The sequence below is a fragment of the Microchirus variegatus genome (assembly GCF_963457635.1).
Source record: "Microchirus variegatus genome assembly, chromosome: 6".
In the NCBI taxonomy this organism is placed as follows: Eukaryota; Metazoa; Chordata; class Actinopteri; order Pleuronectiformes; family Soleidae; genus Microchirus; species Microchirus variegatus.
This window is the reverse complement of record NC_139807.1, coordinates 18,730,361-18,757,611: the sequence shown is the minus strand read 5'-3', so window position 1 is coordinate 18,757,611 and position 27,251 is coordinate 18,730,361. Positions and strand designations below refer to the sequence as shown.

Genomic DNA, 27,251 nt, shown 5'->3' with positions numbered 1-27,251 from the left:
GGTGACGTCATGGATCGAAGCAGTTTCTCCCCCGTTCCAAAAACTAACGGACACACACACACACATACTCACTACCGTTCAGATAGGTCATACTGTGGCTTTGTCTCTTTTTAGTCTAGACATATGAGAGATCACAACAGAAAAAAGAGAATCAATGTGGAAACATTCCTCATTAACATGCTCATGACTCTCAAACCTTACCTTTACTCACAGAAAGGACAAATAAAACACATGAATGGACAGTGCTTATTGCTGTTTAATGAAAATGAGTTCATGAGCTAACACAGAGCTGCTTTTGCATTTTCATAGAAAGATGTCAAATGACGTGCTGTCTACTTTTTCTGAGTTAGTTGCTCTTCGAATGTGCTTCTAGTATCTAAGTGTTATGACCGATTACCTCTGTTTGTCTATGTATATTTGAGCAGGTTTGGGATGCACTATTTTATCTATCATTCATGTGTCTGCTTGTAAATGTATAACTTATTTACTCAAATTTATATTCCTGTAAAATGTGCACATTTAGATTATTTTCTATCACATATGTGCATTTTATAATTACTTTTACTTTATTTTTTTTTAACTCTATGTAGCATACAGATTGGGTAAGACTTTATATTTAGGAACACATATTCACCATATACTAGGTGCTTACTAACACATAAAAGTAGCATACGAGCCCTTATGAGTAATTATTAAGCACACATTAACATCTTATTCTATGTCTATTACAACATGAATCAAGATTTTTCCCTGAATAAGGTGTTAATATGTGCTTAATATTTACTACTACTTACATGCATGTTAGTAAGCACCTAGTTAATGGTGAATGGTTACCACAGTTTGTTAAAAGTTCTGTTAATGTATTGTAATTACAGTTACCTAATTAGTAACACTATTTATATATTTACAGTTTAATTGCTATGCACATATTATTAGAGAATGCACAGTATTGTTTTCTAAAAGAAAAAAAGAAATTCAATTAAAAATATTTTTGTGTAAGTCAGTTATAAAAGCTTTATAACGCAATCCGATTCAAACATTTACCAAACTTTAACCTTCTCTGAAAATCTATTATCAGCAAATGTTGACTCAAAAATAAAAGCTAGAGAAATAAATAAACACCTGCTGTCTGTTCCACAACAACAGTACTACATATGTATGGTGGCCGGGAGTGAAAATGTGACTTTCTTGTTGGCAACATTCCACTTCTTACTACAGTATAGGTACACACCGGCAGTTTCCTACAGTCAGGAAACTGTGACCTCGTCCTTTTGAGCAGCAGAGACCCACAGAACAAAGTCACTGGTGGGCGGGACCACGCTGCTCAGTTTTCAGCCCTTTGCGAATGTCACAACGATGATCTCGCGCTCCCATTGGCTCCTGTCTGCGAACACGTCACAATCATGATTAGAATTGATGATCGGACGTTCTGATTTCATTGTCTCGCTTAGGGGACAGCTGAAGAAATCTGCTGAATTTGAACGTCCTTTCTGAATTTGACATCACACATGGTAAGCAGGAACCCGGGTCTGTCACTTTGGGCTTCGGCTCATTCCGTGTGCTTTGTGTTCGTGTTTGCTCGGAGCCAGGGTCAGAGAGAACGACCATACCAGGGTCGAGAAATCACAGATTTGAAGGAAAAGTTTAGCTGCTGCTATCCAGTGGGAAAGCTATGCTAATGGTGGCTAACGCTGGCTGGTTCAGTTATGGCCGCCCCGGGCCTGCGGTAAGCTAACGTGAGCTGTCCGCTCCGCTGTGATGATACGGCACGTATCCGGTTTGTTTACTCTCTGGTTCGCTGTCGTACATTTATGGCATGTGCTTCCTGCGTGGTTATCGTGTTTCTGAATCCCCACGCCGTTGCCTTGGTGTCGTACTAATCTGACGTGCCCACAATTTGTTGGCTAATCCTCTCCTTCCAGAGCTATTGACTGTAGCCATGCGCAGACAGCCTGCCAAAATAAAGCAGCTGAGCGCGAAACATTCCCGTATGTGAATTCCTCTTTTTCTAAACCTTTTTTTCTTCTCTGTCAAACTTGGTCAACACTGTTTTTTCAACTGTTTATAAATATATATAGCTCTAACAGGGTTTGTTGGTTTTCTTTCCTCTTTATCCCCATTCTTACTAACACAGCGCTGCAAAACTATAATATAATTGAAATCCTTAGAAAGTACTGTGACATTATTCTCTTTGTGTTGTGCATGAATAAGCATAAGCAAAACATACTTTTATGTATTACAATTCCGTAACTGTTTATACACACGTTATACACATAAATTTTACTAGTAACGGTTTTCAGTGTCACATATTTACCACATTTTGCAAATATAATATGTTTGTTTGTAAATCTGGGGTTTATTTTGTGTTTTTATTCCACTGGCTGATTCAAAACAACAATACATAATTCACACATCTAATTGAAGAGACATAGAACAGGATTAACAAATGAAAAATGTAAAAATAAAGTGTTCCAATGCTGCTCAGTTTCCAAAGGTGTCAATCCACTCACCTATCCCACAAAGTTAACAATTGTTGTTTTTAAAACATCAAATCTGTGATCTGTATCCCAACTCCACCAAATACTAATTAGTTACACCTTGTTCCTTAAACTACACCCCCAGAAAATACTATCCAAATCCATCCAGACAGACAAATATGCCCCCAAAACATTATTTACTTTGTGGAAGTAATGCATTAATTATTACAAGTTAGTGTGCAGGATGTCATTTTGTTCTTATTATTTTCTTTATTTTGTAAATAAACATAGCATTGGCTGGCAAGGAACAGCAAAACAGCATGAATGATGTTACGTCTTTAACACAATAGCCTTGTCATCAGTTATTATTCTTTGACACATAGACATTTCAGCTTTGTTTACAGACTCATGACAAAGTGTTTGTTAATTGTTGAAACTGATCATCATCATCATGTCGCACAGAAACATGATCCTAATTTTTGATGGATTTGCAGTCTTTTATAGTGAAGTGTTGTCTTGTTTTGCTTCCTCCTCAGCCGCAGGACGCAGAAGTGTGCCGGGTACACTGAGACAGGATGGCTGCACTAACCTAAAAAAATATGGAGGTTTTGCTGTGACCTGCATGGCGGCCCCATTCCCCTCCAGTAGCAGAATGGATGCATGGCCACAAAGGCGTGGCTTGCAGAGTGTGAGTTTATCACACATAGTATTTTTGTGTAGAAAATATACCATAAGATGATTTCATAACAAAAACATCCAGTCCTGCTGCGGTAGTCATGTTGAAAATGTGACATTTTGGAAAGCATTATGTAATAGTTAATGTATTTGCTAAATTCATGTTTATTACCCAAACGATACTTAATTTAGCTGAAATTTACTCTTGTGCATAACATGACAAAAGGTTGCAGTGAAACCTTTTTTAAAAATGTGTTAAAATGACACATCTGCCTTAGCTTAAACTGATTAGTCGTTAAAACTTTCCATATGTTTTTGCATTTCCTTCGTGATCTTAGATGAACCTGCGCTCAGTGTTCACCCCTGAACAGCATAGGATCCTGGAACGTTACTATGATAATGGGATGACCAATCAGAGCAAGGCCTGCTTCCAGTTGATACTCCAATGTGCCCAGGAGGCCAAACTGGACTTCAGCGTGGTTCGAGTAAGGGCCCATAAAAATGTGCTTGTTTGTGAATGAGTTAGAGGGAGGTAAACACTGCTCATTGTGAATTGTGTTGCACCTTTGTGCTTTTTTTTTTTTTTTTTTTTTTAATATTGGATGTTCGTTTAATGCTGTAGCAAGTAATTAAGGCCATGAGTGTGTCAGTTTCTCATCTAGGGCAGAGGCATAACTTATTACTCCCAGCAGATTTTGTCCCTCTACGGTTTTGAAAAATGTTGCTGAGTTGATTGTGCTTCTTCCCCGCAGACATGGGTTGGCAACAAAAGACGGAAGCTTGCCTCCAGGGCAGACCAGAACGGAGGTTTTTCTCATTCCCTATCCAGTCACGGGCTCACTGGGGGACTTCTCTCCAATCACACATTTGCTGGAGGTTCTCTGTCCAATCATAGCATGGCGGCAGGGCCACTCCTTCCCACGGACATGGCTGCAGCACGGACTGTACAGAATCGAGTACACCTTCTCCCTCCATCCTCATCTTTCCCTTCTTTCTCGTCAGCATCTTCCTCTCCTTCCTCCTCCTCTCCTCTCAGCAGTGGAAGCAACAACAACAACAACAATGACGTAATACTGACTGGAATCTACTCACTGAACGCCATCCCTCGTTCTAGACAAAAGCCTACTGCTCCCCCCTCTCAGTCAGACCCCGAACTTTCTGTGCACACTCAGTCATCGCTGATCAACCAGGTCCTGCAGAGCAGGAACAACTCGACCACCTCACCCTTCCACTCCATGCTGGTGTCACCCTCACAGAATCTCCCATCCCTCACATCTGCCTCAGGGCCATTAGTCTACACTGCAGTCAAGAAGGGAACTTCATCCCTTATAGAAGCAGGGACAAGTGCAGGAGCTGGAGCAGGGGTAGTACCTCACAGCTGGACTAGGCAGTACGGTACAGCGCAAACACGCCCTTGGTCTTCTTCCTCACAGTCCCAGGCTCAGCTTCAGCCCAGACCTCACTCCAACCCTGAGTCTCAACCAGCTGTCACACAGACGACACAGGATACCATCACAGAACAAAACTCTGCTTCCTCCTCCGAACAAACGCCTCAAATTCAGCAGGTCTTCACTTTGTCAGAAAAAAGTGAAGCAGACAGACTTAGACCATCTTATCCTCGAAAAGGTCAGGAGAGTCAAAGGCGTGTGCCTCACCCTCATGCCACCAGTCCTAACTTCTCCATCATCTCCATCGCCATGGAGACCGGAGATGAAGCAGATGAGTGGCAAAGGGAGGAGGAATTGGCCAGTATGGCAGCTCAGACACATCTCCACAGGGAGCAAACAATGTCCAGCCCAACTGAGGCTGAAGTATCTGTGGTGAGAGGAAGCCACACACCTCCTCTGACTAGCTACAGACCTGCTCCTCTTCACAGCAACACAACTCTTCAGGGCAGCTACTCCATCACAGCACAGACCTCACTCACAGGGGAATCCAGCTCACAGGTGGGTGAGGTTCCAGTTTTGCTGACGCTTTACTTTACCAAGTGAATTGAAAAATTGTAACCTGAATGTGTCTTGTCTTTCTGTACAGACTGCAGTCAGTGTGTCTGCTGCCCCCTGGGTTATTAGCAACTCCAGGAAAAGAACAGTAAGTTTGTTTTTGTCAATATATTGTGATTATGTTTTGATAAATAAAGCAAAATTGTTTTCTTCCCCAGAATGGTGTATTTTCTGCAATCCAGGGTTTTAAGAAGAACATTTTCAGCTTAGTTTCAAACATGTTTACTTGAAGGCTCACATTTTGTGCTGTCCCCTGTTTCATTTTGGCTCAGGATTTTATTTTATTGCAGCACTAGTTCAGTGAACACTGAGTAAGCAAAGCTAAAAAAACAACACTTTATTTTCTACTTGGCCTGTTTTTGTTTTAGTATCACCAAGGGCAGCTATAGATAGCGGTTAACTTTAAAAATATTCTGTTGAACAAATGACCTACCACTCTCCCATGAATGTCAGACTGACAGATGTGATGTGTATTGATTCTGATAAATCTGAAATTGTAGAACCACAATAAATCTGCAATACATTTGCAATACAAATCAAGTATTATGATACAGTTAAAATCGTGACAAAAGCATATTGTCTCAGCACTAACACACTCTGCTTCCTTTTGATAGGAAGCTGTGATAAACATGGATGTTTACTGTGAGCCTGTTTAAAACCTGCATGCATGTGGTAAAGTCAAACACAGGTGTTTGTTTCCAGCTGCAGGATCGGACCCAGTTCAGTGATGGGGATCTCATCCAACTGAAGTGCTACTGGGACCGAGGTATGACCAGTCTGGGCTCAGTCTGCAGGGAAAAGATCAACGCTGCAGCCAACCAACTCAATGTAGACACTGAAATAGTCAAGGTAACGATCGCCGCAAGGTTGCAAATGACATTCGCGTGTGAAAAATGCTAAAAGAGAAACAGAGAAATGTCGAAACGATACGTGCTGCTGCGTCCTGGCATGTCATTTCTGCTGTGTCGTCGAAACCTTAGAGATGCTTTGTTGACTATGAAACCTTTGAGCCTCTCTCTCGTGTTCTGACCACCTGTGGGTGACATTTGGTGGAAACAAGACTGTTTGACTAGTCTGACCTTTTTGAGATCAAATAAAACAGGAAAGAGTGACTTTTCTAGGTCACGGAAGTTTTTCTAACACTCTTTACACAAAGTTGTGTAAAAGTCAAGCAGATATGTCAGGGCCACAGTCATGCTGATGAACTATATATAGTCTCTCAGTCCTGACACACACATGACCTACTGCCATCTCACTTACTGGGATATTTATTACAAGGACAAATCTGTGCCTACAGAGATGCTCACTGCATTAGTATAATCTTTGCATCATTATGACATTACTTAAAGCTGCTGTGCATTGATTTGTTATGTTTTTCTGTTTGGTCTTTGTGAACATAAATGATGCACCATTGTTTATATGCTGCATCCTTCATTAGAAAATGGGCTATGTCAAGCAATACCATCAGACCTGACTGAGATATTGCCTGACATAAAACTAATCACTTCCTGTGTGCAGTGTGGGAATGTCGCTGGGTGACTCGAGATCTAAGAGCTGCTGTACCAAGAAATATTGAAAGAGTTTTATGGAGTTGATGCTGTAGCTTTCAGCAGCGTAATGAACTCATTTGATAATGGGTTAAAACTTTAGTCACTACAGTTATAAACAACTGCTTTCAACATTTGAGTCTATGTTTACTTTGTATCAGGGACAACTACATTTCAAGCACTATTCAATCACTTTTGATTTGGGAAAAATTGATCGATATTAATATCCAGATTACTTTTGTACATGGAGATGCTGATGCATGCTTTTATCTCCAGTCGCATTGACTCTTGTAATACCCTGCTTTCTGGTCTTCCCAAAAAAGCACATTCAGCTACTCTAGAACTCAGCTGCTCATGCATTGATAAGGACCAGACACATTACCAGCTCACATTACACTGGTTTTAAAATCACTGCATTGGCTCCCCGTGTGTTTTAGGATTTATTTTAAGGTCCTTTTAATGGTCTTTAAATGCCGTAATGGTCTAGCGCCTTCTTCCCTCGCAGACTTGCTTTTAACCATGAATCCTCCCAGACCCCAAGGTCTTCCGGCACCGGCATTTTAACCATTCCCATTGCTAAGACTAGAACCCATGGTGTGGCAGCCTTCCAGCATTACGTCCCAAGTTTATGGAACAGCAGGCTCAGTGCCCACCTTTTTACTAACTTTCTAAAAATCTAAAATGGTGGCTGTTATAGCAGTGGTGTTTGGCTCTTTGCCCAGGCTGAGGTTGGGTTGTGGCACCTTGCCGGGCGGCTGAGCGTCTGTTTTCATTATGTAAAGCACTTTGTGCTACATTTTGTTTGTATAAGAATTGCTCTATAAATAAAGTTTGATTGATTGATCAGTGGCCCTTACCCACGTTGTCATTAAAACATGTTGTTCTTCAATTTGCAGACATGGATCAGTAATAGACGAAGGAAATACCGACTGATGGGTATTGAGATTCCACCCCCTAAAGGTGGTCCTGCTGTATTTTCAACCTCATCCCCAGGTAATGACTACCCCATGACTCTGAGCCCTGATGAAGAACGGCTCAGAACGCCTGACCTCGGAGATGACCTGAATGATGGGGGATCTATCTGCCTGTCTGAAGGTAAGAGCAAAGATGCTACACACTCACTCAAGCACCCTCCACTAAGTGCAAATGTGTGTGTGTGTTTCTGTAATGACGTAGTGTTGTGTCTTCTAGATGGATCCATCGACTCACAACACAGAGACAGAGAAGATGAGACAGATGTGTCCACTGCTGCTTCAATGGCCAATAATGTGGTACTGCATTGTTTCTTTGATATCACAGAAAAAAAAACATCATTCAATTTAGACACTCGACAGTGTGTAGTATTCATCCTCTAATAAAATAATCAATATCAAAGCTTATGTAGGTCTTAGTCATTCCACTTGTTCATCCTAGCTTTTAGCAAAAAAAAAACATACACTTCTCCTGGAAGTCTTACCCTTGTTGGAGTCTACATAAACATTTGGAATTTAAAAACAAATGATAACAAACATCCCTACCAACCACAGTCTTTTGTTTCAGGTAAATTGACAGGCAGTAGTTCAATAGTTCGATCATTTTTATCACCTGTCTCCAACCCTAGATTGAGATAATAACAGCTTGAACAGATGTTATTGTTATGTGGTATGTTCTATAACAATACATATTAATATCTGGGCATATTATTACTGTTGTTTTCATGGTACCCACAGATCCTTGAAATTCTTGAAAGTTTTTGAATTTGGAAAAAAAGGCCCTTGAGTTTTTGAAAATCTTCCTTCATTCCATCATTGAAAATGCTTTTTGCAAGAATATGATATTTAGGTAAATGGGTTGTTTATTACAACACCACCGACTGTTTCATGCACCCTGCATTGCTTGAAGTATGTAGACTAGGTCTACGCAGAACAAACACAGTCACAATTTCTAGTGGTCCACTGTCTCCATTCCATGCAGAACAATAAGAGAGTAACGTTAAGCGAGAGCAAATTATGTGATGCCTGAGAAATGGAAATTTCAAGATCTCTGGCTGATCAAAGAAAAGAAAATTACAATCACCTGTCGAGAAGCAGAGCTTGCTGCAAATCAATAAAAGTGTACGCCCTGGATGAAGCGGGTCTTACAAGTTGCCCACGTTAAGCTGTGTCAGCACAGCTCATAGGGAGCTAGCATCACAATACATTGCTGCCCACCTAACCCCCTACAAGAGACAGTGCAACCTGAGATTGTCCAGCAGGTCATTACTGGCCATTCCGTGGTCTAACCACGAAACCAACGGTGACCAAGCCATTCCAGTTTAGTCACTATTAAAAACTCACTATTTTTTACTTCGTGCTTTTTATTGATTTTTATTTTTATTTTTTATTTTTTTAATGTTTTATTCTTGCTTTTCGCCTTTTCAATTGTTTGTTACTTGTTTCTGGAAAGTAGTATATATTAAAAAAAGGTATTATTATTAATAGTAGTGCTAGCCGATATCCGTTTATCCTGTCTTTTTTCCAACAGAAGATCGAAGTAATTGGTGAGGATGAAGAAGATGATGATGACGATGATGGTGTTGAATTTGTGGCCTCTGACTTACAGCAAATGCAAAACCTGCTGGAATTCAAGGTGAAGACACACATAAACAGAAGTAACCCTTTATTCAAACCGAATGATATGCGATGGACTGTGTTTGTTATGTTTTTTTGAGCCAAAAATGGATATTGGTTTATAAAAAGCATTGTAATAGGCCGTCTTCTCACGCTTTGATTCTTTGTTTCAGCACGAAGAAGTGCAGTTCTTAGAGAACGAGCTAGAGAACCAAAAACAAAAATACCTTGAGCTTGCAAGCTTCACGAGGAGCCTGCTCAGCGCTCTGAAGAACAATGACCTGGAGAGACAGAAGGTACAATCACGTGTCATATTTACATAGCAATGACTTCAACTGGTGTATCAGCTTCAAGTATGTCATCTGTTTGTGTATCTGCTAAGGAACTCATGGCCAGTCTACCTCAGCCTTCAGACCAGGACTGGGACACAAATGTGGAGAGAGGATTTGATCCTGCTGCTGAGACAGCAGACACATCTTTCAACCACGATGACTTCCCCGTGGCTGGTGAGAGCAGCCTGGAGCCTCTGCCAGGCCCGGCAAAGGAAGAAGTCCCGCTGGTCACCATCAACAAAGACGGTTCAATTAATGAAGATACTCTGCATCTTCTGCCCTCTGCATCAGAGGAGCAAATGCAGGAGGCATATACAGAACAAAAGTGACTCGTCTTATTGTACAACAGCTTCCTCACAGACACACACTTACACAGACGTTGTCGCACTCCACATAGAAGCTGATTTCACACACAAGATGGGATCTGTTGTCTTACATTTAAACTGGTAAACTTGTTCTCCACTCCCAGTGCCTGTGGATTGATGCTTCACTATGACTGTTGGGCTGGCAAAGGCCTTTTTTACTGCATATCATTTGCCTTGCTCTGGATCAGTCCAGAGAGAACAATAAATGACCTCTGAATAATCTTTGTCTGTGCATTTCTCATTTATCACTGACTGTACTTGTGTATATCAGGCTGCACAATTATCAGTTTATAATAAGTCTTCAGCTCGTGTCATAAATGTTGCCTGTATTTTTGTGGATTGCACTTGCAATCTGGTCAGATTAGGGGATCGACGTTCAGTTTGTCAACTAACATGGCATTGATTGGTTTTCTCATTTTGGAAGTAAGAGAAGTGATTATAAACATGGACTACGTTTTTCATTCTGATAATATCAATTATCGCCTGATAATTATCTTTATCTACCTCTGCCAATTAGGCTGTGTTCGTGTGAAACTGAGCAACATTATACAAAAAGTTAAAGTACCGATTTGGATAAAAGTTTCTGCGGATGTAGGTTATAACATCAGGTGGTCATCAGCATATGGATTTTGGAGTATTGATGCTGAATGGAACTGAACATCTTTGTTCCTCTGGTTACAAGAGGGACAATGTGTGGGCATTGTTTGTTTGCTGTTTGGATCCTATCGCCCACGCGCACCTGTCTCTTGGAATAGATTTGTAAAGTATTTTTTTTGTTGTTTTGAATAAACAGCAGCATTAAAACTGACTTTTTGCCAAAAAGACAACCCATGAATCGTCTTCCTCCATTATATAAAACATCTCACTGTTATTTTCCCATGGAATACATCAATCAAAATGAAATGTTTAACTTCCTACTTTTTTTTGAGTGTCTTAATTAGCATACTGTATACTCTGTTCTTCTGGGTGTGATTTGCATATACGCCCCTATAGGTTTATGCATCACCCTCACTCATACTTTTTATACTCGATTTCCTTGTATTTGTGTTGAAGAAATACATATCTATAACAAAAACGTGTGTCATAAGCAAGCAAGACAATTGATATGTGATACAAATCTTTCTTTAAAAGGGGAGTGTGTTGACACTGTGGGAAACGAACTATGTGACTTTGGCAGAAGTTTGCACTCCCTGAGATTTTTTTTTTAGTGCATGCGTTTGTGTCCAGTAGAGAAACAGCCGCAGAGAAAGTAGCGCTTTAAGCCTCTTATTTCCACTTGGACTAGGGATGGACAGGCTTACGAAACAGTGGCGATAAAACAGTCAACTCACTCCCGTTAGATCAGAGGCTCAGGTTTGTGGCACAGGACAAGAGAGTGTTTGGTTCCATAATTCTCACTCTGTCTGCTCGGCCTGTAAACTAACCCCAGCGCGTCACAGCGGCAGAGACTTTTAATCTTAATAAGCAAACGTGCCATCATCACTCGTGTATATGTCACTCACAGAATGTCACGCAGCATCAAGCGCCCCCGCGCCCCTACGTCCTCCTCGCTATCTCAGTGATCCGCTGCTCTGGTTTGGACGGGGGGAAATCCTTAACTGAATTGCGTCATTAATACGTCAATAAACTCTCATTCACTGGCGACCAGGTACCACGGTAGCCGCCATATTCGCATCTATGGCAGGGTAGCGGTGTTCTCGGCGAGCGTGTGGTCCAGTCATCAGCAATTCAGCATCAACTATTCCCCGCACCGACCCCCCGATCCCAACCGATTCCATCCCGCAGCCACGAAGCGTGCATCTGGTCATCGAAGCAGAGCTGCCGGACTTCCACGGAGGGGAAGCCATGCAACGTGGAGCGGGGGTCTAGGTGGACTACGATGCCTTAGACTTAGAGAAGATTCCTGGCACAAGATGGAGGTAAACAGCGTTAGCAGTGAGGTGAGTTGGTTATCGCGTTTTTCTGAAGAACCATTTGCTTCATAATGGTTTTCCGCGTGTGCTGCTGTCCCGTTAAGTTAGCTTTCCCCTGCAAGGCTGGCTACAGCTTAAATTCGCGTCACGACCCGCAGCGCACCGTGATGCATGCTAACACGGTAGCTAATGCTAACAGCTGGTTAGGTGTTTATTTTTGTTGCACTGTCCGGGTATATTAGTTCAATAGCAGCCTGCCTGGGCCTTTTACCCCACCGGTCAGTTTTGCCTAACATAGGACGGGCTGTATCCGATGACACATGACCTCCTCGTGATTTTTGTTGTTATTTTCACTTCTCAGGAGGAGTTTCCTTCATAGCTAGCTTAGCGTGTGTAGCATTAGCATGTGTTTAGCTTGCTAGCTGACAGCTTGCAGCCTTCAAACTTAGTTTTGTTCAACCCCCAACGTCTAGTCAATGAAGAGCTGGTAAATACATTTCATTTGTCTATGCTACGGTGATAAACATTTCAATAGCCTCAAGTTTTTTGAAATTTGCTCCAGATAAGTTACATTTGTACATTTGTCTGTACGACTAAGGGCTATATTGTCAGCAGCCCAAGCGACCTAATGATGCTGTTATTAGCTATAACAACGCTCTGTAAATTGCTGTTAACTTAAAAAAACTTAAAATATGATTTTTCAGAACGTATAATCCACATAGTCGTCAGTTTATATTAAATGCATCACCAGTCGTATTCAATTGGCCTTAACATACAGACAGACTAAAATGTAACAACATGAAACTCTTTGACTGTAAAGTCGTACATTAATTTAAGACCAAATAATCCACCTTCACATCTTTACTGATACCAGTGAAACATTTTTGAAGACTTCAGTGGAAAGGTCAGGTTTTCTTATGCATGGGCTCCAGTTTGACATATGAATAAAAAAACAATAAATGTACAATCATCAAGAGTTGTGGTAGATAAATGTAAGGGGAAAAAAATATATTTTCAGATAATTCTGCAGGGCATACATTAGAAGGAAGGAAAAGTTTCAATAATAATATAATAACTGGAATATGAAATGATATGAATGAAAAAATATAAGAGCAAAATGTGGTGAATGGATTTGTTTTTTCATGTGCATCAATCAGACATCTCAAATCTCTCCATTCTTTCTTTCACACATCGCGTCTAAAGTGTCTGACTGCCCACCAAAACGGTTGAAAAGCAAACGGTATACTGTTGCAACATGCGCTTCTGCCCTGAACTACACTTTGTTGATCGAAACCTTCCTCCTTTTGTATTTTGAGGGCACTATTGCGTAACAAGATTATTTAATTTCAATAAATCTGTGAGAGGACCTCAGTGTATGCGAGTTGGATGAATGCTGACTAAACTAACCTTTCTCAACTATCACTGTTTAAAGCAATGTTGTTTTCTTTTTTTCTTGTTGCTACAAATAAGCACTTAAATCCACTTTTCACTGAATCCTGAACCTTTGAAAGCTGCCAAGATAAAACAGCCACACAAGTAAACACCAAGCTCAGGTGTTGACACTGGGCTAGTGACGATGCTTGCTACTGGATCCAATATGATTTAGATTTAAGACAATATTTATCCAAAAGCTTTGTATGTCGGCGTCAGTCAGTTGTGAAGCTGTCAGACTTTTTAAAATGGCTGAAAAAGGCTTGTCTCGTTGTCTTGCGTGTGTAGGCTGCACTGCACTCTGCACAGCCATGATGAGCCACACCACAGGTGGGAATGAAAATCTATGTGTGAATTTATGAGACAAGCACTGCCCTGGCTTTGGCTCGCCTGGATGCTAATAATTCATAGATGCTCTAAGGTTTCTGTCCTTTCTTTGTGACATGATGTGCCATGAGATGCATATCGTTGAGTGTTTTTTTATTTTTTATTTTTTTTTTATTATTTTATAGCGTTGAGACACTGTAAGGTGGTTTGTTGCCCTCTGTTCTGTGGCTGTACGTGAGTGTATGTTGGTGGCTCCACCCACTGAGTGGGTTTGCGTAGTGCTATGACTCATCCCCTTCTTCAGAGCCTTGATGGAATTTAACACACACAAACACACCAGACTGAATACATCATGCAGCTAGAGCTTGAGCACAGAATTGAAATATGTAGACCTGGATAATCTTGTATTGGTCAGTTTGTTGTTTGATTTATTTGAGATGTCTGGCATTCCTCTTCTGGCAATATAATCAGAGTGTGTGGCTATTGAAATAAACAGAAGAGAGGCACAAAACAGGCTTCTGAAAGTAGCTCTGGATAAAATGAAGCATATCAGTGGTCAGTGGACAAGCATTTGAGTGGTCTTTTACATTTTCTTACCACCATTATCAGCAAGAAGGCCTTAAAAGAACCTGACCCCACTTTGTCCTCTGGAGGTTGAATGGTGGCTGCAGGCCGAGCAAACACCAGTGTCCCAGAGTCAGTCAGACATGTTGTTTTTGCACTGGCTGGGGATTAAGCTTGAATGCTAATAATGAAGAGGTTTATAGAGACAGGATGAGTGCTTGACAGCTGGACGGGCTTAAAGTATGGACTCCATAATGTTTGACAACAAATTCAGCCTTAGTTGGACAAGCAAAATCACGCTGCTATTTCATGTGACTCATCGGTTTCATCTGTTGAATCCTCCATCATACATGTGGGCGTGCAGCATTTGCAATCTCAGTCCTGCTCAGTTGAGGACAAGGATGAAAGATTTTTGTAGAAGTCTTTACTGTTGCAGGCTCCTCTAATGAAAATTGTGTCTTTGGCTGCAGGTCAATGGACATCAAATCATGGATGAGCCCATGGAAGAGGGAGAGTCTTTCTCACAGATTGTAAGTAATGACCAGCATGAGTGTACATTTATATGTAGTTTTGTGTCGCCATCTCATAATGATACTGTCTGTGTAGGATGAAGGGACTTATAAGGAGATTCCTATCACCCACCATGTGAAAGAAGGTTGTGAGAAAGCTGATCCAGCTCAGTTTGAACTGCTCAAAGTCCTTGGCCAGGGCTCTTTCGGCAAGGTGAGCAAAGGCAGCAGACCAATCTAATATGGCATGTATACATTTTGTGTATGCTTTATGTCTTTCTAAATTCCTCTGCCTATCTCTCAGGTATTTCTTGTTAGGAAGATTATTGGTCCAGATGCTGGTCAGTTATATGCAATGAAAGTTCTAAAAAAGGCATCTTTGAAAGGTAATGCAACGAAACACCTGAGACCACTTTCATCATCTCTGTGCCAAATATTTCCTGTCCTCTGCACTGAATTTATATCCAATGCTGTTTTGTCTCTCCAGTCAGGGACAGAGTGCGCACTAAGATGGAAAGAGACATTTTAGTGGAAGTAAATCATCCCTTCATAGTGAAATTGCACTACGGTAAGAGGAACAATTTTATTTATGTATAATGCAACTGATTATATTTCATTATGTGGATCTAGTCACAGCTAAACTGTGATTTAGGATTAGAATCTTTGTATATCTTCATGTTCTAACAGGAAACACCATTGATGATTGTTTATTACACAATTATATATATATATAAAAAAAAAAAAGACTCACATCTGTTTTTAACATATTGCAACAATAGACATAAACACAATGAAACAAAGGATTAAACTAATATTTGCCTTTACCCTGATATCATATCCGTTTTACTGTTGTTAATGTCAACATGCTTTTGTTGTGCTAACTGACTTAGAGTTTTAATGGGGCATCAAAAACCCAGAATTTCATTAGCATGTGGCTAATTTATTTGTTTCTGTGTCTCACAGCCTTTCAGACAGAAGGGAAACTGTATTTAATACTGGACTTTCTCAGGGGAGGGGATGTATTCACTCGCTTATCCAAAGAGGTAAGCTGACGTGCTCTTGCTCTTGTCATCTCATTATTAAGTTTAAGTGTGCCTTTCTGTTTGATAGTTTATATTCTTTGGCTTTGGAAAGTACAGCTTGTCTAGATGTTAATGATTCTTTGTATGACCTCAAGTGTTTTGAACCTATTTCTGAAAAACAATAAAATAACATATAAATGATGAAACATGATGGCCACACTTGGAACAGGTGCAAATTTAACTTGCAATAGGATTGTTTTTGTTTTATAAGAGCAAAAGTCATCCAGTTTTCTGTTCGTCTCACAGAATTTCAAGTACTGTTGGGATCTGTATTCATTTTTTCAATCATCAGTTGCCTGTCAGTCAGAGGCTATCAGGGAATTCAGACAATATGTGATTGTTCTCTAAACAAACCTTGTCTTGAAAGCATGTCTTGGAACAAAACAATGGCTGCTGGCAATGTCAGATCCGCAGCTTGCTGAATCTTGTTCTCTGTTTGAAATGTTGACACTGTGACAGTAATACTACTCTTGTTTTCTCTTTTTGTGGTTACTGAAGATTAACACTGAAGTTTTTTTTCCTGTGTTGCTGAATTTCTCTCCTTGTCCGAGTTCAGAGAGTAAATGTCTCCAGTTCTTATCAGGTTATGTTTACAGAGGAAGATGTGAAATTCTACCTTGCAGAGCTGGCCCTGGCCCTTGACCACCTGCACAACTTGGGCATAGTTTACAGAGATCTCAAGCCAGAGAAGTATGCATTTTAGTCTTTACCGTCTTCTTTCCAGACCGTTTGCAACAGATTTTTCAGAGTGTGTCTCTTGTCATAAGCACCTGTCATAGGTTAATACACCCATGCTCCTGTATTTTCCTACTTGATAATTAACGAATACAATTATTTTTTGCTTTATTTAATTTAGAAATCCTTTTTGATGATTTTGGTATTAACTCTACTTCATTCCCACATGTAATAGTTAATGATTAAAATTAGTCTCGTGCCATGTTTGGACTTTACATACCCAAAAGCATGGTTCTTTAAAATCTTGCCAGATGATAATTTACAAGAAATATGTCAGTAAGATGACAGGTCTTGAAATTAAAATTACCTCAAAAGAATTCCTAATGACCAATTTCTATAGTGACTAATTTTACTGATTCATGTTGAAGTCAGAACTAAAGTTGCTGAGTTGAGAGTTTAGATTTAGTGAGTTATTGCACTAATCTGTCTGCCTGTGAGAGTGTATACACTGTCATTTGAACAATTTATCTGAATGAGTCCTCACTCTCCAACTAGATCTACCCAGCGTGATCTATTGATTTGTATACTAAACAGTCAATTAAAAACCTCCACAACTTATCATATCTGACACTGGGCTTTAGATGACCTGTATACTGTTATTTGTTGTATTATTTTTTGCTTGTGAAGAATAATTTAAAGCTCATCTCAGTGGAAACTGTTTTTTTTTTTGTCTTGTAGCATCTTACTTGATGAAGCTGGACACATAAAGTTAACAGGTATGTGTTTCACAAATACATGACTAACTAACTTCCTAAGACTAATGTTATAAGCTTATTCAGTTCATAATTAAACTTACTAGTCATTGTACATAGTGCAATTACTCAATGTGGCTGTAACAGATCTGTTAACTGTGTTCCCACCATATTGCATTGCTGCATTGCTGTTGTGCAGACTTTGGCTTGAGTAAAGAGTCAGTAGATGCTGATAAGAAGGCATATTCCTTCTGTGGTACGGTGGAGTATATGGCCCCTGAGGTGGTCAACAGGAGAGGACACACGCAGAGTGCAGACTGGTGGTCTCTGGGAGTACTAATGGTACACGCAAGTTCAAGCAAAATTCATACACAAACTCGGACGTTGACTAATAATCCAAGCTAATTAGAAAACAGCCATTCTAATTGTTGTTCCTTGTCTTTATTGTGCGTGTGCAGTTTGAGATGCTAACGGGGACATTACCATTCCAAGGCAAAGACCGCAATGAGACCATGAACATGATTCTCAAGTGAGTCATTATGTACTGCATGATTAAAGCACGTAGAGTGTGACTGAATGCTGAATACCATTCAATTAATTAAATGAAGATTATTTTAATCCATATTTTTTTCCTCACTACAGAGCTAAATTGGGGATGCCACAGTTCCTAAGCTTGGAAGCCCAGAGTTTACTGAGGATGCTGTTTAAACGTAACCCTGCTAACAGACTAGGTGAGTGTACATCTGTTAGAATAAGAGAAAGGCCAGCAAACCCTCATGCTTGTTAACATTTTGGCTTCCATGTAAAGGACATGCTGAAAAAAAAAAAAAAGTGTGAATCTGTTGATGCTTGAGAGTGATCTGCATTTGTAGGTGCAGGGCCCGATGGAGTTGAGGAGATCAAGCGCCATGCTTTCTTTTCCACAATCGACTGGAATGTGAGCGCACACACGCATACACACGTCCCTCTAATTTCTCACAGAGCTACACATACACACTTGTAACTCTCTCAGCTTCTGTTGAGGATTCACACCTACCAAATGGTTTGCTTGGTGACTACTGGCCATCATTCTTGGCCATGCCAGCTATGTTTGTGTGTGTCTGGGCAGTGAGCCAGCTCTCACTGTGTGTGCACTAATAGCCCTGTGTGAGTGTTTAGGAGCCAGCAGGATGCTGTTGGCTGGACCAAGCTGTAGAGGGCTTGGATTGGGTTAATCTTTGTTGGGTCTTGGCTTCATTTTCTCATAAGGTCACACACTCCAAACAGCCTGACGTAGAGATTGCTTTCTAACTCTTGTGTGTTTTTTTCTGCGTGTGTGCGCGTACCTGTGTTTTCTACAGAAACTGTACAGACGAGAACTTCAGCCCCCTTTCAAACCTGCAGCAGGAAAACCAGACGACACGTTCTGCTTTGACCCAGAGTTCACCGCTAAAACACCGAAAGGTAAATCCACACCAAAAGACATACATCATATTCTGCTCATATGCTGTTCAGTGTTCTACAGTCATGAAAACTGCAACTGTGCCATGCATTTTTTTGTGGGTGTTTGTTCCATATTATGAATTAGCTTTATATATTCAGACTCCCCAGGTATTCCACCCAGTGCTAACGCCCACCAACTTTTCAAAGGCTTCAGTTTTGTTGCTCCAACTCCTATGGATGATAACAAGAGCTCCCCACTGCTCAGCATACTCCCGATAGTTCAGGTAAACGCATATTATCTCTTCTTTGCATAAGCATGGGGATTAATTTACTCTTCTTTTATAGGAACCTCTCTTGATGCACATACTGCAAATTAAATACTTATTCAAGTGGACTTAAGTTTGTTTTTGAAATGTTTTGTACCATATTAGGAAATACACGTTATCATGTATTATTTGACTGCCATAATAGTGACCAGTTAATAAACATTTAACAATGTTATGTGCTTATTTATTATGTGAACAGGGAGTCAATATCAACAGTGGCAGTAAACCAAGAAGGACAGTCTGTCTGTTGAATAAGAACATTACCATGAAGATATAATACATGTATTTAATAAAAGCTGCTGTTGGATCTTTTGACCAACAACAAATTGACCTTTTATGGACCAACCAAGGATTGTTGTGATGTTGTGATCATTCATGAATAGTGATGTCAAATGAAACGATGTTCAGACATGGATTGACAGGGACAGGCGCTACATGCTTTCCTGGAAAATATTTAATTTAATTTAATTGATGTAAATAATGCCATGTAACGTTAAAAAAAAGAAATCTTGTTTTCAGATGCATGGGGGCTCAACCAAGTTCTCTGATCTGTACGAGCTGCAGGAGGACATAGGAGTCGGTTCTTACTCTATTTGTAAACGCTGTGTACACCGAGTCTCTGCCATGGACTATGCTGTGAAGGTAGTTAATATTCAGTGTAAACTGAAACCTTTAATAACAACTTGTAAACATCCATCGTTTTAAGAAGATTGGCTTGTTGTTGTTTTGTTTTTCCAAGCGCCACTAATCACATTAAGCAACATTGTGTTTCGCTCTTACTCACAGTCACAACCCTTTTATTAAAGACCCAGTTAATGTTTATAATTGCAGAGTTAAAGGTTAAAATGCTGCACATTAACAAAATATACAATTTCTTTCAAGCCATTTTATAAGCGAGGCCATGAAATTAACTATGTCCTCATTTGTTTAGGGTTCAGGCACTTTTATTTTGTTAAGCTTTAAATGTGAACACAGACATGAATGCTGCGCAAAAGTCTTGATCATGAGCACATCAGTGCATATTATGGGGTTCGTGACTGACACGTTTCCAGTGTCGGACCCAATTATGAATGTCGGGAATGAAAAAGGGATGGGTCGTGTAACATAATTGAAGAACAGAGATTTGGCGTCGGGGACGCTTCGTGACCTGTTGGTTGTTTCTCTTGTTTTCCTGCCTAGTCTGACATCTCCTACAACATGCTCCTGGATGTTGACCAATAGGATAACAGTGTGCTCTGATGCAGCGTAACATACATAAACATGGCAAAGTGGAAGATGGATGCTGCTGTTAGGTGGAATAGTGACACCAAAGTACCTTTCGTTGAGCTTTGGCAGCAGTACCTTTCCCAGAAACGGGTTCACAATCTTTTTTTCTTCCTCCGAGATGACTTATGAACTCTGGTTGTGTTGTGAGTGATGATTGGGATCATACGTGTACTTGTAGTGTTGCCAATCCCCCAAACAAGACACTGCAAGAATCCATGCCACTGTAATTGATAATCTGACCTGGTGACCATTGTGAAGAACAAAAATATTGTATAGTCTAGTTTCATTGAGGCTGTGAATGTGCTGCAACTGTCCCTTTTATTGAAATGATTAAATTCCCAGGACTGTCATCACACATTTTGAAATGTAAAAAAAAGCACAATGATCTTTAATTACTTGAGTACTAAGTAACAGTGCTATTACATTTTGTTTTATGTAGCTACCTCTAGAATGTGCATTCATGTACAGTAGTAGATTGTAAACCTTGCATTGTAGAAATAAAGTGAATGAGTTGAGTGATACCAGTACACCAGGAGAGGGCAGCACAACTTCAGCAGCTGAACTAATATTTCAGCATCTACACCAGACTGTGTTGATTCAATGATCTTGGCATTTATATGTCTGGCATAAGTTGTTTTAATTGCACAGTAGAAATATTTAATGTTCCATCTGACACTAACTGTTGTCTTTCTTCCGTGCGTCGCAGATTATAGACAAAAGTAAGAGGGACCCGTCTGAAGAGATTGAAATCCTAATGAGATACGGACAGCATCCCAACATCATCACGCTAAAAGACGTCCGTGACATTTTTGCATGAACATTGCAAGACAGTTTGAAGCAGTCTGCTAACATTCTGACAGTTTGTTTGTGTGTGTGTGTGCGTCTGTCTATCAGGTGTATGATGAGGGCAGGTATGTGTATGTGGTGACGGAGCTGATGAAGGGAGGGGAGCTGCTGGATAAGATCCTCAGGCAGAAGTTTTTCTCTGAGAGAGAAGCCAGTGCTGTGCTCTACACCATCGCCAAGACTGTTGACTACCTCCACTGCCAAGGGGTGAAGAAACACTTCTGTGCATGCACAAGTCTAAATACAATGTAAAGACATCTTTGCTCATTATTTTCTTCTCCCTCTTCACAGGTGGTACACCGAGACCTGAAGCCCAGTAACATCCTGTATATGGATGACTCGGGCAATCCTGACTCTATCAGGATCTGTGACTTTGGATTTGCCAAGCAGCTTCGGGGCGGCAACGGCCTCCTCCTCACCCCCTGTTACACCGCCAACTTTGTGGCACCAGAGGTGAGAACCAGGCACATGCTATAAATCCTGGGAAAAGTGGTAAATGAAATGGAAGTGAGTAGAGATAGTAGAGTCCCTAATGGTGTGTTTTTCTTTCTTTGTGTGACTCCAGGTACTAATGCGTCAAGGTTATGATGCAGCATGTGATATATGGAGTCTTGGAGTTCTACTGTATACAATGCTGGCAGGGTAAGACTACACTCTGGAGAAATTGCTGAGGATTTCGGCTGATATGTGAGTGGTTATGATAAAGTGTCAGTTTAATGTCTTGGAACAAAGATAAAGCACCACACAGAGGTCAAACACCAGCGCTCTTTTTACTTATTTACTGTGCTGTTTGTGATTTTATGGACATTAAATGTACTGACTAAATTTTGGAGCAATGGATTAAACTTGAGCCCCACGTTTCACCTCCTTCTCCCACAGCGAATTCACAGTTGTTTTCATGATGTATTTTAGTACCACACAGTGATAATTAAACCAAAAAATATGTCAATGTAAAATGACTTTGAATTTTTTTTCTATCATCTCCTCATATCTCTTTCTGTCAGGTACACACCGTTTGCTAATGGGCCAAATGACACACCAGAGGAGATTCTGCTGCGAATAGGGTCCGGAAAGTTCTCCTTGACAGGCGGCAACTGGGATACTGTATCAGACAGCTCAAAGGTACATATACACTGACACCATCACCTCACACTGGTGGTGTGTCTAATGTGAATTCCTTTATTGATCTATTTACACTGTATGTCAGCAATACAATTTGAACAGTATCTTTGAATGGTAAAAATGATCAGACAATCGAACAAAGATGTGTGTTAAATGTTTGAGACTGTTCATGAGATCATCTATCAGTGTAAATCATGATCCCTTCAGTTCAATGTCGAAACTCAGTATTATTGCATTTTGGTCAATTGATTAAACACAGATCTTAATGCACATATGTGCATATTCAATATATTGCACTGACTCACAATGAGGAGATTTTCTAAATCTAGACCTTTTTTACGGTCGTATACCTTTTTATGAACTTGACCTGTGTTTGTGTATATTCCAGGACCTGCTGTCCCATATGCTCCATGTGGACCCTCACCAGCGATACACGGCAGAGCAGGTTTTAAAGCATTCCTGGATCACCTGCAGAGACGCGCTCCCACACTTCCAACTCACGCGCCATGACGCACCGCACCTCGTCAAGGTGAGTGTTCAGCGCTGGTTTACCTGGTCAGACCACCGCTCCATGTCTTTAATATGGCTTCTTGTTCCGCAAGATATGTTTGACATTTTTATCATTTTAAAAGTTTAAAATAAAGTGCCTCTGAGTTTTCTTTGGTGCTCTAAAAACTTTTTTCTTTAAGTGATAAGAAGCATGTCAACATAATGTTTTTCCTTTACCTCCTGTTAGCTGCTGTTGCATGTGCAGTGCTGCAGCCTCCGCATTATTTCCTGGAGTGTTCTTCCAGGTAGTTGTTCTCTGTCCTCCTCTAGAGACGGAGAGCGAGGTTGTCTGGGCAGCATCGTTACCGAGTGCTTGTACAACCTGTCGACTTCTCTTACTCTCACTGAGCAGCAGCTGTAGACAGAGATGCTCTCAAAACTCCAAAACACTTCTCTGAGTCATGAAGGCCAGCCTTTCTCACAGGAACCTGCTCCTGTGTGTGTGACCTTGCTCCTTTAGTTTAGAGTTGGTGTTAACTTTGATTTAAGGTAAGGGCCAGAACAAAGGGCACCAGTTAACTGAGAGCTTTGTTTCATAACCCAATTCCCTATTTACCAACATAACATCAGAGGTCCGTTTCACAAAGCAGGTTTAGTGAAAACTCTGAGTCTGTTAACCCTGAAATGAGGGAAACTGACTTTTCCGTTTCACAAAAGGAGGTAAGTCAAACCAGAGAAAGAGGAGTAACTCTAGCCTGTTTCACAGAGAGAGGTAAGTTAAGCTCTCGGTCAGTTACCATGGTAACATGCTCTTTGAACCTAACCTGGTCGGGAGCAGGTTTTTCTCAACAAACCTTGAGTTTCTCTCTGTCTCCGCCCACTTTCAGCCACACGGTATTTGATTTCCTCATTCATTCAGTCAGCAGGCGAGTTTTGAAGTCTGTTCTGCGTCTACATTAGAAGTTATATAAGGTGGCGACTATTTTCACTACCATGTCCTTTTGACAATGATCCCGTGGATGAAGGTGCAGCATTACTGCGCAGAGAATTAAATATTCATCAGGAGATGATTATCAGACCGCGCATAGATTTTCTTACATTTCCAGACACTTTTCTTTTTGAGCGGTACCGTTTCACGTCACAGTTCATCATTTACATACACAACCTAATCTGTCCTTACATTTACAACATTGCCAAACAAAGTCACGCTCTCACATCACAGCAGAAATTGTGTGTTGCGCTGCGTTTTTTTAACTAGTTTTTTTATTTACAAATTTACAATGTTTTCTTTTATACAACGTCGGAGATGCAGAGCACTTGAACGTGATATAAAGAATGAGAAGTAATTTGTGTGTGTGAAAACAGCATTCTGTTGAGGATAAAACAACTGTACAGTCAAACAGATACTTCATATTTACTTTATGTAAAACATGATCAAAATGAGGTAATCCCATGAGATTATACCGAGGTCTTACCAGTTTGAATGTTTTTATGTTTCATCTTAAACTGCTGCCAAGTGCGCTTCTCCCCCGCGGGATTACACCTAAATGAAATTAATTAATAGTCTACCACTCAAGCAGTTTCCCCCTGTAATATTATTGTGATTGTGAAGGACGACATTGACCCGAGCAACAATGTTCACCGACGCCGTCTCCCTTTCTTTTGCTGCTGCAGCGGAGATTACACATCCTTCTAAAACATGCTCAAACTCACCGTATGAGCGCATTCATATTTTCAAATCCAGTGGATGAAAACGTCGCCCTCCGATACCCCGTTGCCATGGTGACTCGTTGAAACGGGGATCCATTCATGCTGTCTTTTTATACTTGTGGTATTTATAAACTAACTCAAATCAGCTGTTCTGAAACCGAAAACTCAGAGTTTCCTATCTCAGAGTAGATCAACTCAGAGTTCAGGGTTAGACTCAGAGTTTGTTGAATCTGCTTTGTGAAACGGACCCCTGATCTTCCTTGCCTCCCTCACATAGATGGATGTTTATAATGAAGTAGATGAGCTGTCACTCACTGCAGACTATTGGCCCTGATGGTGTTTACACATCAAACATTTTAATATTTTATCAAATGTTCTTGTCTTGCTAATGGGCCTGTAGCATTTCCCTGCAGTGATAGTCCTCTTCCTCCTCCTCCCTTTCTCCTCTGTTATTACTTGGAGTCTGATGAACGGCAGCAGCAAAAGCAAGTTCACTCTTAATGTCTGAGTGCTTTTGTTTTAAACATCCTAGCAAAGTAACTGTATTAAATGTCTGAAGTTTCTCAGTCATTCAGGTCATAGTGTTTTAAGACATACAGGCAACTGAATCAGCTGCATTAAAGGATAGAGGTTGTCACGAACAGAGCAGTATTCATATCTAACGGCTTGTTATTGTCCATTTTGTTGTTGTTTTTTTCTCCTCAAATCCAATTTTAGTGTTGAGTCACTCTTACTCATCTATTCCTGCTCCTCTCTCTCCTACATGTGACTCAAGGCCTGGCAAATTGTTCATTATAATTCTGGATACCACTGTTACTATGAGGTTTTTTTTGTGTTGTACCTGTACTGTACCGGCTTATACATAATATACAAAGTATAATGTTGACCACTTCTAGAAGTTGCCTGTAATTTTGCTGATATGAGATTTTCTCTTTAAATTCTATCTACTACTATTTTACCCAGTGATGGGTTTCGATGCTCCCACTCACTTGTAGATAAATGTGTGGTTCTGACATAAATCAGTGTTGCAACAACAGCTGAGTCACCAGAATCTGATAGAACGGCAACGTAGAACTGGAACCATTTGTTGATCAGTCAACAGAAAGTATAGGCATGGCAAAGTTACACAGATGTCATTCAGTGTGCTTTACTGAAATTAATTAACAGATTCCAAGCATACATTCACTATATTTTTCAAAAATAACCATTAGAGCAGGTATAAGTAGTGGCTGTATGATATTTAATCCCGATTACTGTAAACCCTGAGTATCACAGCAGGATAAAGGCCTGCAGATCTTGGTAAAGGTCCATTTTTTGAGATAATGTAAAGCTCAAATATCTTCTGGCTCCAGCTTACAGGTACACAATGAGGATTAAGATGAGTTTTTTTCGCTGAGCTTAGTTACAAAACCAAGCAGCAAAAGTGGCACAATATTAAACTATTAAATCGTAATTTAAAGTTAAACCCACCTGTTGATAATGTGTTTTTTTTTTTTAGGGAGCCATGGCGGCCACCTATTCAGCACTGAGCCAGAAGACAAGTCAGCCTGTGCTGGAGCCTGTGGCAGCGTCCAGTCTAGCACAGAGACGCAGCATGAAGAAACTCACCTCAACAGACATGTAGACACACACATGCACATTGCTCGCCCTCCATAATGGACCTCACTCTCAGTCGGACTCTCGTACTCGGAACACAGATGCGCCCACACAGACTGAAGTCCTGGCCAGTCAGATCTACTGTTCCCCCCTTTTTAACCTATTTATTTGACACACTCACCACATGCACTCACACACTGGACGAGGTTGCATCGTGAAGACGTCAGCTGCAGAGGAAGAGGGGAAACTCACATATCTGTTACTGCTGGGGAGACAGACTTATTTATTTCCACAGCTTTCATATGCACTTGCCCTCCTCGCCTTTCATTCTTTCTTCCTCAGATGGGGAAGAAACGCACCAGCTGATGTTCTCCTTCACTGTGATTGGCTGATTCAAAGCTGCTTCGGTAAACTGTGCCCTCCCCCCACTGCTCTTCATCTGCACTCTTGTCACCCTCCTCCTCCGTTCTCTCTTTTTCCCCATGTTTGCTTTTGCTCTTTAAACTTCTTATCTGCAAAGTGAACGTATGGTTTATGTGTGAGAGTGCTGGCATGATGATATCAACTGAGGGACATTGTAAGACTGTTTCCTCTCTTAAAAATGAAAATATACGATTCTGCTTGAAGCAGATTAAGGCGTTCTCTCAGGATCAATATCGTCTGCCAGCACTTGGGAAACATAAATGCATGCGTGGACACAACCTGTATTTCTTTTCCCTTAAATCTCACCGTCTGACTCTGATGTTACTTTGTGATGCTAACAGTGTATCAAATGAGGTAAAATAAGCTGCAGATGGGCAAAAGATAATGGGTGAAATAATGTGGTAACAATAGCAGAAACTTCTAGTTTGCAAAGTAAATATATATATATATATATATACATATATACATATATATGATGAAGTTAACGAAGATGAAGAGCATGTGGGGGAGCTGTAGGGATTTCTCTGGAGGGGGATGGGATGCACCCCGTCAAACCAGAGGAGCTGAATTAACAAAATATAAAAAAAAAAAAAAGATTTCCATGGATATCTCTTCAAAAAGACATTGTGGAAATTGTATGATATTGTATTTATTTCATTTGATTTTTAAGATTCTATTTTTCTTTCAAGTTCTGTATATATTGACATTAAAGATCATTATTGACATGCATCCATTGGTCTGAGCTGCTGTGACTGTCAGTCATTGAAATGGCTTATATACAGTGACGATGAGGTGAAGTGAAGGATTAAAC

At 40.5% G+C, this 27,251-nt stretch overlaps 2 protein-coding genes across 3 annotated transcripts; both read left to right on the top strand.

Moving 5' to 3' along the window:
- Positions 1 to 1,414: 1,414 nt before the first annotated feature.
- On the top strand, positions 1,415 to 10,027 carry hdx (highly divergent homeobox). The gene is made up of 11 exons (XM_083891584.1): positions 1,415 to 1,511; positions 3,014 to 3,165; positions 3,491 to 3,637; positions 3,905 to 5,098; positions 5,187 to 5,243; positions 5,858 to 6,004; positions 7,599 to 7,797; positions 7,894 to 7,973; positions 9,205 to 9,309; positions 9,464 to 9,586; positions 9,673 to 10,027. Exons 2-11 carry the CDS (start codon positions 3,100 to 3,102, stop codon positions 9,949 to 9,951), a joined length of 2,397 nt encoding a protein of 798 aa, XP_083747710.1. The 5' UTR covers positions 1,415 to 1,511; positions 3,014 to 3,099; the 3' UTR covers positions 9,952 to 10,027.
- Positions 10,028 to 11,826: 1,799 nt separating this feature from the next.
- Positions 11,827 to 26,833, top strand: LOC310928896 (ribosomal protein S6 kinase alpha-6). 2 transcript variants are annotated; one of them, XM_083891556.1, is made up of 22 exons: positions 11,827 to 11,927; positions 14,693 to 14,752; positions 14,829 to 14,945; positions 15,036 to 15,117; positions 15,219 to 15,299; positions 15,695 to 15,774; positions 16,397 to 16,503; positions 17,227 to 17,264; positions 17,440 to 17,582; positions 17,699 to 17,769; positions 17,883 to 17,971; positions 18,113 to 18,177; positions 18,581 to 18,683; positions 18,822 to 18,946; positions 19,508 to 19,630; positions 20,961 to 21,050; positions 21,149 to 21,307; positions 21,392 to 21,553; positions 21,666 to 21,742; positions 22,105 to 22,222; positions 22,611 to 22,751; positions 25,920 to 26,833. In XM_083891556.1, exons 1-22 carry the CDS (start codon positions 11,901 to 11,903, stop codon positions 26,043 to 26,045), a joined length of 2,184 nt encoding a protein of 727 aa, XP_083747682.1. In that variant the 5' UTR covers positions 11,827 to 11,900; the 3' UTR covers positions 26,046 to 26,833. The 2 variants fall into 2 exon arrangements, with proteins under 2 accessions (XP_083747682.1, XP_083747683.1); XM_083891557.1 differs by lacking the exons at positions 11,827 to 11,927; positions 14,693 to 14,752; positions 14,829 to 14,945; positions 15,036 to 15,117 and having other exon boundaries at positions 15,217 to 15,299; positions 16,387 to 16,503.
- The last annotated feature ends 418 nt before the right edge of the window (positions 26,834 to 27,251 follow it).